This window comes from Lagenorhynchus albirostris, chromosome 15 (genome assembly GCF_949774975.1).
Source record: "Lagenorhynchus albirostris chromosome 15, mLagAlb1.1, whole genome shotgun sequence".
Taxonomy (NCBI): domain Eukaryota; kingdom Metazoa; phylum Chordata; class Mammalia; order Artiodactyla; family Delphinidae; genus Lagenorhynchus; species Lagenorhynchus albirostris.
Genome location: NC_083109.1, coordinates 29,548,687 through 29,562,551, shown reverse-complemented (window position 1 = coordinate 29,562,551; position 13,865 = coordinate 29,548,687). Strand labels below are relative to the sequence as shown.

General features: G+C 38.8%; 1 protein-coding gene across 5 annotated transcripts in view; it reads right to left on the bottom strand.

The window, feature by feature from the left end:
* The window catches only part of PTPRA (protein tyrosine phosphatase receptor type A), a 185,280-nt gene that overhangs the window by 66,075 nt on the left and 105,340 nt on the right, over window positions 1-13,865 (bottom strand). For 4 of the 5 annotated variants that reach the window (XM_060122319.1, XM_060122322.1, XM_060122321.1 and 1 more), the window contains exons 2-3: window positions 5,485-5,563; window positions 3,963-4,304 (exon numbers count right to left, since the gene is read on the bottom strand). In XM_060122319.1, coding sequence (XP_059978302.1) covers window positions 3,963-4,304; window positions 5,485-5,557 — 415 coding nt within the window. In that variant the 5' untranslated portion in view covers window positions 5,558-5,563. Of the gene's footprint in view, window positions 1-3,962; window positions 4,305-5,484; window positions 5,564-13,865 lie in introns of those variants that run through there. The other variant, XM_060122323.1, reaches the window with a different exon arrangement.

Genomic DNA, 13,865 nt, shown 5'->3' with positions numbered 1-13,865 from the left:
AATATGTAGAAATAAGCTGAACAAAGCACGTGCAACACGAGCGGTGAAAATTTTAAAACACTTCCAAGAAATACAAAATAAAAGACTTCAGCAAATGGAATATGCAGCATTCTTGGATAGGAAGAATTAAAAATATCAATTGTCCCTGTTAATCTATAAACTTAACATGATCTATAAAAACTTTTTTCCAGCTATACAAGTTGATTATAACACTTATGGAGAAAAACAATCAAGAAATGCTAGCAAAATTCTGAAAAATAAGATTAACAAGGGATAACTCATCTTATCAAACATTAAGTATTTTATAAAGTTACAGTCATTAAAACAGTGGGGGGACTTCCCTGGTGGCACAGTGGTTAAGAATCCACCTGCCAATGCAGGGGACACGGGTTCGATCCCTCGTCCAGGAAGATCCCCCCCCATGCCACGGAGCAACTAAGCCCATGCGCCACAACTACTGAGCCTGCGCCCTAAAGCCCACGAGCCACAACTACTAAAGCCCGTGCGCCTACAGCCCATGCTCTGCAACAAGAGAAACCCCCGCAATGAAAAGCCCTTGCAGCACAATGAAGAGTAGGCCCTGCTCACAGCAACTAAAGAAAGCCCGCACGCAGCAACGAAGACCCAATGCAGCCCAAAATAAATAAATAGATTCATTAATTGAAAAGAAAAACCAACCTTAACATTGGCTAATAGGGCAGACTGGATAAATACATCAAGGTAAAGCCATACAATGAGATAGCCCCTTACTATAATATAGAAAAAGTATGATAGGCTAACTGAAAAAAGTAATGTGTAGAAATGTACACAGTACATTTATTATCTGTGTTATAAATGGAAGAAAAAAGGTATGTATGTGTGTGTGTGTATATATATATATATACACACACACACTTGCTATTTTAGAAAAGTGAAAAAAAAACTCAAAGCAAACGTCAATAGAAAAGAAAAATTAAGATTAAAGAATTAATTCAGGATATGTCCAACATCCAAATAATAAGGATTTTAGACAAACAGAACAGAGAAAATGGAAGAGGGAAGAACATTTTTGAACAAATACAAGAAAAATTTCCAGAACTGAAGGACGAAAGCTCCAAAGCTCCTATCCCAAAATAATTAATGAAAGAAAAAGACACACATCAAGACCCATTACTATGAAATTTCAGGGCACCAATGATGAAGAGAAGATCTTTAAAGACACACAAACAATTAGGAATCAGGATAGCAGTAGAATTCTCCAAGCCTGGGAATTAGAAGTCAGTTAGGACAATGCTTTAAAAATTCCAGGGAAAAAAAATATGTCCTCAAATTCTATACACACCCCTAAAGATATTTTTAGACATGTAATTCCTCATGCAATTTACCTCCCATGGACCCCTTTCTCAGGAAGCTACTGGAGGATACGTTCTATCAAGTGATGGGGTAATCCATGAAAGAAGACAATATGGAAGCCAGGAAGCAGCAAAGGAAATTCCCAGAATGATAGAGAAGGGAAATCCCAGGCTGACATTTGAGTAGCAGCCCTAGTGATCAGAAAAAACCTAGGCTTCAATAAGACAATGACAATGGAGGACTCAGGAGGACGATCTCTAGGTAAAAAAGAAATAAACAGATTATCTAATAGGTCTGACTTTGTGGAAAACTAACCGTATTACAAACCTATGGAAAGTTTGGGAAGAAGCGGCTTCCAATAGCAAAAAAAAAAAGGTAATTATGAAATCCAGAAAAAAGTTGTACAAGAAAGAGAAAATAATCACATCACAGCTCAGCATGGAACAGTATTATATAGTCATAGTAATATAAAACATCAAATACTGATTTTACCAAAAGTTATGATGTAACAATTATGGGAGGATTGATAAAATGGTGGTGACACGGCAGATGTGGGGTTTCAGGCTGTAACACCTGATGTACCATAAAGTTTTCCTTCTACTGATCTTGAGTAAGAGCCACCAGTGAAAGGCAGTCTCAGCCTCCTCTGAGACATGAAATGTTTTAACTGTATAGTAACTGGTTTCTCAGCTATGGCATAATTTGGACCTACAGCAGATTATAGAAAACTCGGTTCCCTAACAGCAGTGTGGAGAGACCACAGAAGTGAGAAATAGGTCTTACTTGCTACTTGACAGCCTTCAGATCTAAGGCAAATTATTTAACCTCTAAGGTCTTACGTCAAGCAACTACTAAAAAGAGATAATTACTCCTGGTCATCTCACAGAATTGTTAAATGAAAGACAGTACAGAAGAACATAGGCCGTGAAGACAGTCAGTGACAGTCTCACCTTTTCCATTTACTACTTCAGCTTGTATAAGTTATTTTGCTTTTCCTCTCTAAGCAATGGCCATAATTTACAGAAAGAAATAAATTTTTACACCATTACTCAGTATGTGTTTTGTTTTTTTGAAACAAAAGTTTTACAAAATAATATATGTAACATGAAAAGAATAAAAATAGAAGAGGACCATCCACACACACACAAATTTGTGGTGGCTCACTAAACTGATTTCAAGAATCGGTCATGATCTGTGCTTTGAAAAACACTGTAAAACTCCTTCACCTATAAAACATAAAATAGAACCTACTTAATAGGATCCATAGGATACTTTACAGGAATTACTTCTATAAAACTCGTAGTACGATGCCTAACACTTAAAATTAGTGCTTACCATACGTAGGCCCCATTATAAATATTTTACCCATATTAACTTGTTTAATCCTAACAGCTCCTTTATGAAGTAAGTACTATCATCATCATTCATTCTTATATACTGATGAAGAAACTGAGGTAAAGTGGTTAAATAGACTTGCCTATTCTCACACAGCTAGTGTATGGCAGAGTTAGGATTCAAAATCAAGTAGTGTGGCTCAGCAGATTGTGCTCTTAACCGCAAATGCTGCATAACCTTTATAGTAGAACATATGGGATTAAAGCTGGCAGGTGCAGGGTCTGAGTTGTAAGGTCTAGCTAAAAGATGTCATCAGCAAATGAGATTCAATTCAGTAAATATGCCCCCCAGGAGCCATATGTGATTCCATATGGGGCACTGACCTTCTAACAAGGAAAAAATATGAGCCAAGGGGATAAGACCAAAGAGTAACAGTGATTTTTGCTAGAAAAGGAATGACAATTATATAGCTGTCGGGGAACAATTATTTCCTTTACTACTCACAGAAGCCCTTAGAGGAACCCCCTCCAGTCCTCGGAAATTTGCCCTACCCCACCTGGTCTCAGATTTAGGTCTCTGATTCTATCTTCAAAGCCACTTCCACTTCAACCAGTGATTGATCCAAGAAGAGAAGTGGGCTGGGCTGAGGCCCTGAACAAACTGGCAGTGTAACTTAACTGTTTCCCTGAATTCTTCTTCCTAACTCTACTCCTGGCCACAGGCCTTCCACTCTTATCTAATTGTTATAGACACCCAGACCCCTTCTCCTTCCCATGGTCTCCATGGATTCCTTCCTTTTCAAGGCTAATACTATTACTCAGTTTCACTATCCTTTCATCTTCAGTCTCTCACATCATCAATTAGCTCTCCTCTTTCTCCTATATTTTCAATCTTCTTCTCTACCATTAAACATGATTAAGTCTCCCCAGTCTAACCAGGATCCCATGCAAAGCAGGATAACCTCCAGAATCTCTCTTCTTACCTCCTTTTTTTTTTTGGCCACACGGCACGCAGGATCTCAGTTCCCTGACCAGGGATTGAACCTGGGCCCCCTGCATTGGAAGTGCAGAGTCTTAACCACTGGACCACAGGGGAAGTCCCCTATCTTCTTTCCTCTTAACTATGTTAACCAGATATTCCTGAGAATCCCCTGTATCTAGGTTTCATTACTTTGTGCTTGGGCGATTTTACTTATTTCAAGAAATTTTATTGCTAGAAAACACAAACAAAAAAAATAAAAGGGTGAACAAACTCAAAGAGGAAAAGAAAGAACAAATAGAAACCACCTCTAGTACCTGAAGGAGGAAAGGTTTCTGGAGTGGTTGCTGCAGTGCTGGCATTTCCCTCCCAAGGTTCTGTTCTGGTATCTGTGAACTGGTTATCTGGAAGCCATGTTCCATTTGGTGAAACTGCAGTGACTACAGAATTGGTGCTTACTGTTCTTGTGGTCCCATTGTCAGAGTCTGAAGAATTGACAGTGGTTACATAGGTGGGTCCCAGAGTTAGGCTTGGGCTGGATGTTGGTGCCAAGGAAGGAGAAGTTACTGAAGAAGTAGGATTTGAAGTTTTGGTCTCTTCTTTAAGTGATTCTGCTGTAGATGCTTTAATAGATGTTGTAACGCCTACTGAAGGTGAAACTACAAACACAAAAAAAGCAAGAAAACATCACACAAAGAATTTGAGAGCTCAACAGGTATGAGGCACAAAGCAGCAAGCCCTTATTACACTCTCAAACACTTGGAGACCAATGAGCAGATACATACACACACACACACACACACACACACACACACACACACACACACTCACCCTCTTTTATTTTATTATCTTTTAAAAAAATTGAAGTATAATTGACTTACAATGTTCTGTCAATCTCTGCTGTATAGCAAAGTGACTCAGTTACACATATATATACATTCTTTTTTAATATTCTTTTCCATTATCGTTTGTTCCAGGAGATTGGATATAGTTCCCTGTGCTATATAGTAGGACCCTGTTCTTTATCCATGCTAAATGTAATAGTTTGCATCTACCAACCCCAAACTCCCAGTCCCTCCCTCTCCCTCCCCCTCTCCCCCTTGGAACAAGTCTGTCCTCTATGTCTGTGACTCTATTTCTGTTTCGTAGATAGGTCCATTTGTGCCATATTTTAGATTCCACATATAAGTGGTATCATATGGGATCTTTCTTACTTCACTTAGTATGATAATCTCTAGTTGTATCCAAGTAGCTACAAATGGCATTATTTCGTTCCTTTTTTTTCCATTCTTTTTTATGGCTGAGTAGTAGTCCATTGTATATATGTACCACATCTTTATCTGTTGATCGACATTTAGGTTGTTTCCATGTTTTGGCTATTGTGAACAGTGCGGCTATGAACATAGGGGTGCATGTATCTTTTTGAATTACAGTTTTCTCTGGGTATATGCCAAGCAGCACATACTCTTCTTTTAATGCTGAATCCTTCCCTCACTTCCAAAGGATTACTGTCTAATGGAGGGAGAAACGGGATTCTTTACTTAGTTCCTCAGAATCAATATATGAGTCTTAAATAGCAACCGTTTTCTTTTCTTTTTTTTAACTTTTCAGGAATGAATACATAATCTCTTTATTTAAAGTAGTATATGGTATATAGAACAATGCTGAGCATAGCATACACTATAACCCAGAGATGTGCAAAGACATTTTACTATCATTTTTAAGTACAACTTTAATATTTTTTCTTTCTTCAGTATCACCGAGGCCTTCAAATTTGGGTCATTAAACATAAAACCAAAATTCTATTCCTAATACCAGTCTTATCAAATGGCACTTTACCTATGGTAGTGTTGTTGGCACCAACATGTATCAGACCACTGCCAAGCAGAACAAGAAGGAACCAGGAATCCATGTTGACCTGGAAAATAGAGAGCCATTTTAGATAAGGTCCCGTTATACTGTAACTATGTCCAAACTATTCACCAAAGGAGTATATTGGGCAAACTCTTCCTAGCTATTAAAGTGCACACACAGGACCAATGATCTTTTGGGAGTCTGGTAAGCACAATTCCCCAGGAATCCAGCTACTTAATTGAATCTTTACACAACTATAAGTAAGAGCAGTGGTTCTCCACCTTGGCTGTACTTTAGAATCACTCAAAAAACTTAACAACAACAACAACAAATCCCTGCGCCAGACTACATCTCTGGGGGTGAGAGGCAGGTAGCAATCCGTTTAAAAGCTTCCCAGTTAATTGCTATGTGCAGCTTTAGTGTCTTCAGAATGAGAAGTATGGAGAAGGTAGGTTGACTGCATGAATGTACTGCCCTCCAAAGCAGACGTTATACAGCTGTTCTCAACCTTTTATTTCACTTCAAACCATATCAGAGGGCTATGGCACATTCCCATTGGTAGTAGTGGCTCATTCATCCATTCAGATGTCTATGCCCTATACTAAGCTAGGTACTAGGGAAACAACTAGGGAGCAATACCCTCAGAGGTCCCATTTTCATGAGACTCACAGCCTAGAGGTAATTTAATATGGTAGTGACTCTCCAAGGGAATCAGCACATGCCTCTCCATGGGGCACATGACAATCTCTGAGGAAGCGTGAAGAAATGCAGGTGGTTTATGCACATCCCAGGAGTTTGCCTCTGGTACCAATAACCATGCCTAGCAGGGAATTGGGTTCAGCCAGTGGCCTTCCCAAGGTACAGCCATACAAGATTTGACCAGTTCCCCTCCTCCCCCCGATCATTATCCAAAATTGGGAAAGCATACAATTCCCTCCATAAGGGTTAGAAAACAGATTGGAAGGCTGATTATTATGTATGTATCCATGTCTATTTTTGATAAACCAATAGGACATGGTTTTAGGAAAAATAACAATGTATTTGCGGGGAGGGGGTTAGACCATCACCGCATTCCATATATCAAAATAAGATCCAGATGGGCTGAAAAATTAAATGCTTACAAACACATTTTAAGAGGGAATAAATGCAAATGTGAGTGCAGAGTGAGGAAGGATTTTCTAAACATAAATGCATTGTAAGAAATCACAAAGGAATAAATCACAAAGGTAAAAATGGAATATCTGACAATAGAAAAAAATAAAAACTACAAAATATAAAAGAAATCAATCATAAACAATGTTCATGGATAGGAGGACTCAATATTGTCAAGACGTCAGTTCTTCCCAACTTGGTTTACAGATTCAGTGCAATCTCAATCAAAATCCTACCAAGCTATTTTGTGGATATCAAGAACTGGTTAAGTTTATATAGAGATGCAAAAGACTCAGAATAGGTAACTCAATACTGAAGCAAAGTTGGAGGATTACTGTAAAAGCAAATAGTAATATAAAAAAGCAAATAGTAATCAAGGCAGTGTGGTATTGGTGAAAGAACAGACAAATAGACCAATGGAACATGAGAGAGAACCCAGATACAGACCCACATAAATATAGTCAATGGATCTTTTACAAAGGAGCAAAGGCAATACAATGGAGCAAAGATAGTCTTTTCAAACAATGGTGCTGGAATAGCTCGGCATACATATACAAAAAAAGAAAGAAAAAAAATCTAGACACAGACCTTATACCCTTCACAAAAATTAACTCAAAATGAATCACAGACCTAGATGTAAATGCAAAAGACTCCTGGAAGATAACATAGGAGAAAATCTACATGACCTTGGGTTTAGCAATGACTTTTAAGATACAACACCAAAGGCAGAGCCATAAAAAAATAATAAGCTGTACTTCAACAAAATTAAAAACTTCTGCTCTACAAAAGACAATGTCAAGAGAATGAGAAGACAAGCCACAGACTGCGAGAAAATATTTGCCAAACACACATCAGGTAAAGGACTGCTATCCAAAATCAAGAACTCTTAAAACTCAACAATAAAAAAACTATCAACCCAATTAAAAAATAGACCTGAACAGACACCTCACCAAAGAAGATACACAAATGGCAAAAAAGCATATGAAAAGATGTTCAGCAACATATGTCATTAGGGAATTGCGAATTAAAACAATGAGACACCACTACACACCTATCAGAATGCCCAAAATCCAAAACACTGACAACATCAAATCCCGGTGCTTCTGCAGAGCAGCATAAACTCTCATTCATTGTGGGAATTCAAAATGGTGTAGCCACTTTGGAAGGCAGTTTGGTGGTTTCTTACAAAACTAAACATATTCTTACCATATGACACAAGCAATTGTGCTCCTTGGTACTCAAAACAGAACTCAAACTACTGATGGTAATACCAATTAGCCTATAATAACAAACTCCTTTCCAGAAAGAGTATACAAGAATCTTAAAGGTGCCCACATTGTTTTCTGACCCATTTCCAAGGTTCTATTCTTGAGTATATGTAAATAATCTGAAACTCAGATTAAAATGATATGGAGCTATTCATTAAGTGGAAAAATACAAACAATCCAAATACCCAAAAATAGGGAAAATAGGGAAAAGTCAGTAGTATTACGCTGCTCTTCAAGACAATAATTGTTGCTACTCGATATGCTACATTCGAAGAATTTAAGAAAATGGAACAAGCCCATCATTTTTAAGCTTAAAAAACCCCGTCAGATCAAAACTGAATATAGGGACTTCCCTGGTGGTGCAGTGGTTAAGACTCCATGCTCCGAATGCAGGAGGCCTAGGTTTGATCCCTGGTCAGGGAACTAGATCTCACATGCATGCTGCAACTGAGTTCACACACCACAATTAAGGAGCCTGAGAGCTGCAACTAAGGAGCCTGAGAGTAGCAACTAAGGAGCCTGAGAGCTGCAACTAAGACCTGGCACAACCAAATAAATAATAATAAAATAAGTAAATAAATACTAAAAAAACTCTGAATATACCATTTGATCTCAACTAAATTTATGTATGTATATGAATGTATATGCATGAAAGTAAGCCTGGAAGGAAAAATCTATAAACATTTTAGCACAGCATTTTTGATTTTTATTTTCTTTATATTGTATTTTATTTCCAAGATTTTTCAAATAAGGAGCATGATATTTTTATAAATAAAAATAATCAATAAAAGTAAGTTAAAAAGAAAATAGATTTCACTACAAAGCATGAATATAAGAAGCAAAACTAAAGGAAGGAAACTGCAGAGGAAAGTGAAGTGAAAGAATTCAAGGAAAAGAACAAATGCATACTGGATGGCAAGTTGGAGAGGATTTGTATGCATAAACTAGGGAGTGAGAGGCATGTCAGAATTTAAGAAGAGCCATGTCAGTAACAAGGTGGATCCATGGACCACAACGAGGAAAACCATCGTAAAGGCCTCATTCTTCCCAGAGGATATAAAGACCCTCAGGTAAATTCCTGTGAGTTCTGACACCCTGACTAAACTGCAACCACACCTATGCTTAACTTTCCCTCCTCCAGTCTCCAAGTCTTTCATTCCAAGTATTCCAAAGCTGCAAAGTCAGGAAGTACAGTTGAGGTTTCCTCAGTCCTCTAGGATGCCATATACAAACCATTTTTCCTGGAGTCTGCTCTAATACGCCCTGTTCTTGAGGGCTTTTTTGCCTTATGATTTCCTGGCACTCACTTGTCACTGAAGACACTGCATTGTGGCTCACAGTTTTCTTCCCATTCCAAAGTCCTGATATTCTCCTGGAAGATTTTGTTTCAACATCTTTACAGATGACAGCCACAATTCACATCCAGACAAGTCTCTGAGTTCCCTGACTTCCTCACCTCCAATGACCTTATACCTCCACTCCACTGGGGCTTGTCATGACAATGGCTGCACTCTAGATTTTTTTTTTTTTTTTTTTTGCAGTATGAGGGCCTCTCACTGCTGTGGCCTCTCCCGTTGCAGAGCACAGGCTCCAGACGCGCAGGCTCAGCAGCCATGGCTCACGGGCCCAGCCGCTCCGTGGCATGTGGGATCCTCCCAGACTGGGGCACGAACCCATGTCCCCTGCATCGGCAGGTGGACTCTCAACCACTGCGCCACCAGGGAAGCCCTGCACTCTAGATTTTGTCAGCACCAGGAAAAGCTCTCATACTGAATCTTACTTTCCCACTCTCCAACCATACTCCCTTACCCTTGCAGTTCACACTCTTGTCTACTATACCTGCACTTTGACCTCACCCAGGATTTCAGTCCCTTGAACCTCTAATTTTCTTTCCAATATCTCTGTTCTGTCTTATTTCCTTCTCTACTCAACCAAGAAAACTTGGTGTTAGCTCAATCACTACCTTGCTAATATCCTAAATTCTTTTGCTACGTTGTTCTTCTATTACACCTACATGGGGGAAATAGTCTCCAACCCTGAACTAATCCAACTGTCAGCCCTACACCTGGACTGCCAAATGTTCCTTAAGAAAATCAAACAACCCATAGGTTAAGATCACTGTTTCTGCCTCAGTGGAACTCTGAACACTTTCTGCAATCTTTCTATATTTCCCTACTCAGCTCTCTCTCTAATGCTCCAGTGATTTCAAAGAACCTCCTCTCCTCTCCAACCATCTCCTCTCACATCCTTGGCTGTTGGCCTTGCCTTCACTTCAGAGATAAGAGAAACTACTAGACTGGGATACCCTTACCTACCAGTCACCTTATTTACAAATTTCTTCCTTCTCTGCAATTCCTCCCAAGAATCTCAGTCCCTTAGGAACCTTGTCCTGTAGATCCTCTAACACCATCTCCTAGGTTTAACGCCCTTTCATAACAGCATTTAAACACAATTAAGAATTTCTCAAAGAAAAGAACTCCTTTTAATCTATATCAATCCTCCAGCTAGCATTCTCTCTACTCCACTTCACAGCCAAATTTCTAGAAAGAGTTGTCTCCATGGCAATCTGGCTTCTTTTTCCACCATTCCACTAAAACAGCTACCTCCATATTTTTAAAGAATGAGCTCTTTAAAAATATTTCCAACTCATTCACAAAGGTCTATTTTCCTCGATATATAAAGGACTCCTACAGATTAAGAGATGGCAAAAGAGTAAAAGAGACGAAACAGACAATTCACAGAAAACTGAACAGTTCTCTTAATAAGAAAAAATGCTTAAACTCACTCATGATCAAAGGAAGCCAAATTAAAGCCATACTGTGATATCATTTTTCACATGTCAGATAGGCAAATATAAAAAAACTTTAACAACACTGCGTTGGGGCAAGGGTTTGTGTAAACAAGTACTCTCATATGATCTGTAAATATTTATCAGAATTACAAAAGCACAAACACTTTGACACAATTCTACTTGAGAATTTTACAGATATACCCATACTTTTAAAGTGACCAATATACAGGTTATTCAATGAAACATAGTCTGCAATAGAAAGAGACTGAAAATAACCTAAATGTTTATCAGTGGGAGAGGGAGACGTGTTTAAATAAATTACGGCATATTCATAAAATGGAATACTATGCAGCTGTTAAACAAAATGAGGCTCTTTGGAGATCATTTTATTTCAGCACACAAGCCTTTTTTAAAAATTTTGAACCATCTTAAAAATAACTTTTGCGGGACTTCCCTGGTGGCGCAGTGGTTAAGAATCCGCCTGCCAGTGCAGGGGACATGGGTTCCATCCCTGGTCCGGGAAGATCCCACATGCCGCAGAGCAACTAAGCCCGTGTGTCACAACTACGGAGCCTGCACTCTAGAGCCTGCGAGCCACAACTACCGAGCCCACGTGCCACAACTACTGAAGCCCGTGCACCTAGAGAGCCCGTGCTCCGCAACAAGAGAAGCTACTGAAATGAGAAGCCCACACACTGCAACAAAGAGTAGCCCCCGCTCTCCGCAACTAGAGAAAGCCCGCGTGCAGCAATGAAGACCCCACACAGCCAAAAAAACAATAATAATAACTTTTGCAAAAAACTCAAAATTCATGAGAGGAGGGACTTCCCTAGTGGTCTGGTGGTTAAGAATCCGCCTTCCAATGCAGGGGACGTGGGTTCCATCCCTGGTTGGGGAACTAAGATCCCACATGACGTGGGGTAACTAAGCCCATGCGCTCCAACTACTAAGCCCGTGCACCACGACTAGAGAGCCCATGTACCACAACTACAGAGCCCACGTGCTCTGTATCCTGCATGCCACAACTAGAGAGCCTGCGCACTGCAACTAGAGAGAAGCCTGTGCACCGCAACAAAGAGCCTGCATGACTCAACGAAAGATCCTGCATGCTGCAACTAAGACCCAATGCAGCCATAAATAAATAAATAAATTTTTTGTTTGTTTGTTTTTTTTTTGTTTTTGTTTTTTTTTGCTATACGCGGGCCTCTCACTGTTGTGGCCTCTCCCGTTGTGGAGCACAGGCTCCGGACGCGCAGGCTCAGCGGCCATGGCTCACGGGCCCAGCCGCTCCGCGGCATGTGGGATCTTCCCGGACCGGGGCACGAACCCGTGTCCCCTGCATCGGCAGGTAGACTCTCAACCACTGCGCCACCAGGGAAGCCCCCAAATAAATAAATATATTTTTAAAAATTCACAAGAGAAAAAGCCCACTGGTATTTCTTTCTCCTTCGCCCATCCCCCTTTCTCTTCCTCTCTTCCCCACCCTTCTCTGTGTGTGTCTGTCTCTCTCTCTCTCACACACACACACACACACACACACACACACACACACACACACACGACTTCTTTGTTGTTAAATCCCTCAACCTCTCTGTCACATCTGATTTATTGACATCCCATACTCTCCCAAATTTATCTCTTCCCCATACCTCTCTCTGAATTGAGGATTTTGAAAGCTGGTTCTATGACGAAGGCCTAGTCTTGACACAGATGAACAGGTAAATAGTTTGAATCTGAGGGAAATATGCACTATCAAACGTCAGAAGGAAACCAGCCCTCCCTTTCAGCTATAGTCTGCATGATGCCAGGAAGTCTGTGCACAAATTCTAATAGTAGGAATGGTTCTGCCTTGTCACAGGATGATTTTTAGATGAGCTATTTGTGATACTTTTATTTTATTTTAAAAATTAGTTTGTCTGACAACTTCTTTTAAAACTAAATATACACCTAACTTTATGACCCAATAATTCCATTTCTACATATTTACACAAGAGAAATAAGAACATATGTCCAAGAAAAGACTAGTACAAGAATGTTCATAACAAAAAGCTGAAAATAATCCAAGTAACTATCGCTAACAGAATATATAAACGGAAAGTGGTTTTTTTTCTTACAATGGAATATTACTCAGTAATAAAAAGGAAAGAACTACTGATATACACAAAAACATGGATGAATCTAAAAAACATCATGCTGAGTGAAAAAAGCCTTACATAACATATGACTCCATACAGATGAAGTTCTAGAAAAAGCAAAACTAATCTGTGGTGGAAAAATCAGAACAATGGTTGCCTGGGAAAGAGATGGAGGATTTACTGAAAAGGAACATGAGGGTACTTCCTGGACAACAGTAATATTCTATATCTTGACAAGGAAATGGGTTGTGTGGGTGTATGAATTTTTCAGAACTCACTGAATGATAACTTAAGATTTGTGCATTTCACTGTACATAAATTTTATCTCTAAAAAGATTCCACCCATAAACACATGTTGTAAATGATATGTATGCTTAAATAACTGGGAAGAAGTATACTGATATACACAACTTACTTTGAAATACATAAAAACAATATGGATTGATGAATACAGGGGATGGATAGACAGATACAGTAGAGTAAAATGTTAATTGTAGAATTTTGCTGGGTGGATATAAAATTCTCTCAACTCTTCTCTACATTTGAAATGTTTAGAATAAAAGGCTGATTACAAAAATCAGTTCTGAGAGAACTGGTATTTTCATGGTATTGCATTGCATAATCTTGGGACATAGTATTTTGCCCATTTAATCAAGTTTTTAGTATTTTGCCCATTTATTCAAGTTTTTATGTTCAAAGTGTTACTGTATTTTTTGTCCTATTCATTTCTTCCTGGGTTTTTTAATATTATGTTACCATTATGAATGGAATCTTTGTTTTTTAAAATTTCAGCTTCACTAAGGTAAAACTGACATATAAAATTATAAGATATTTAAAGTGTACATTGTGGTGATACTATATACATATACACTGTGAAAGAATTTCCCCCATCTAATTAATTAATACATTCATCACCTCACCTGTTTATCTTTTTTGGGGGCAGAGAAAATTTAAGTTCTAATCTCTTAGCAAATTTCAATTATACAATAGAGTATTGTCAAATATAGTTACCATCTTTTA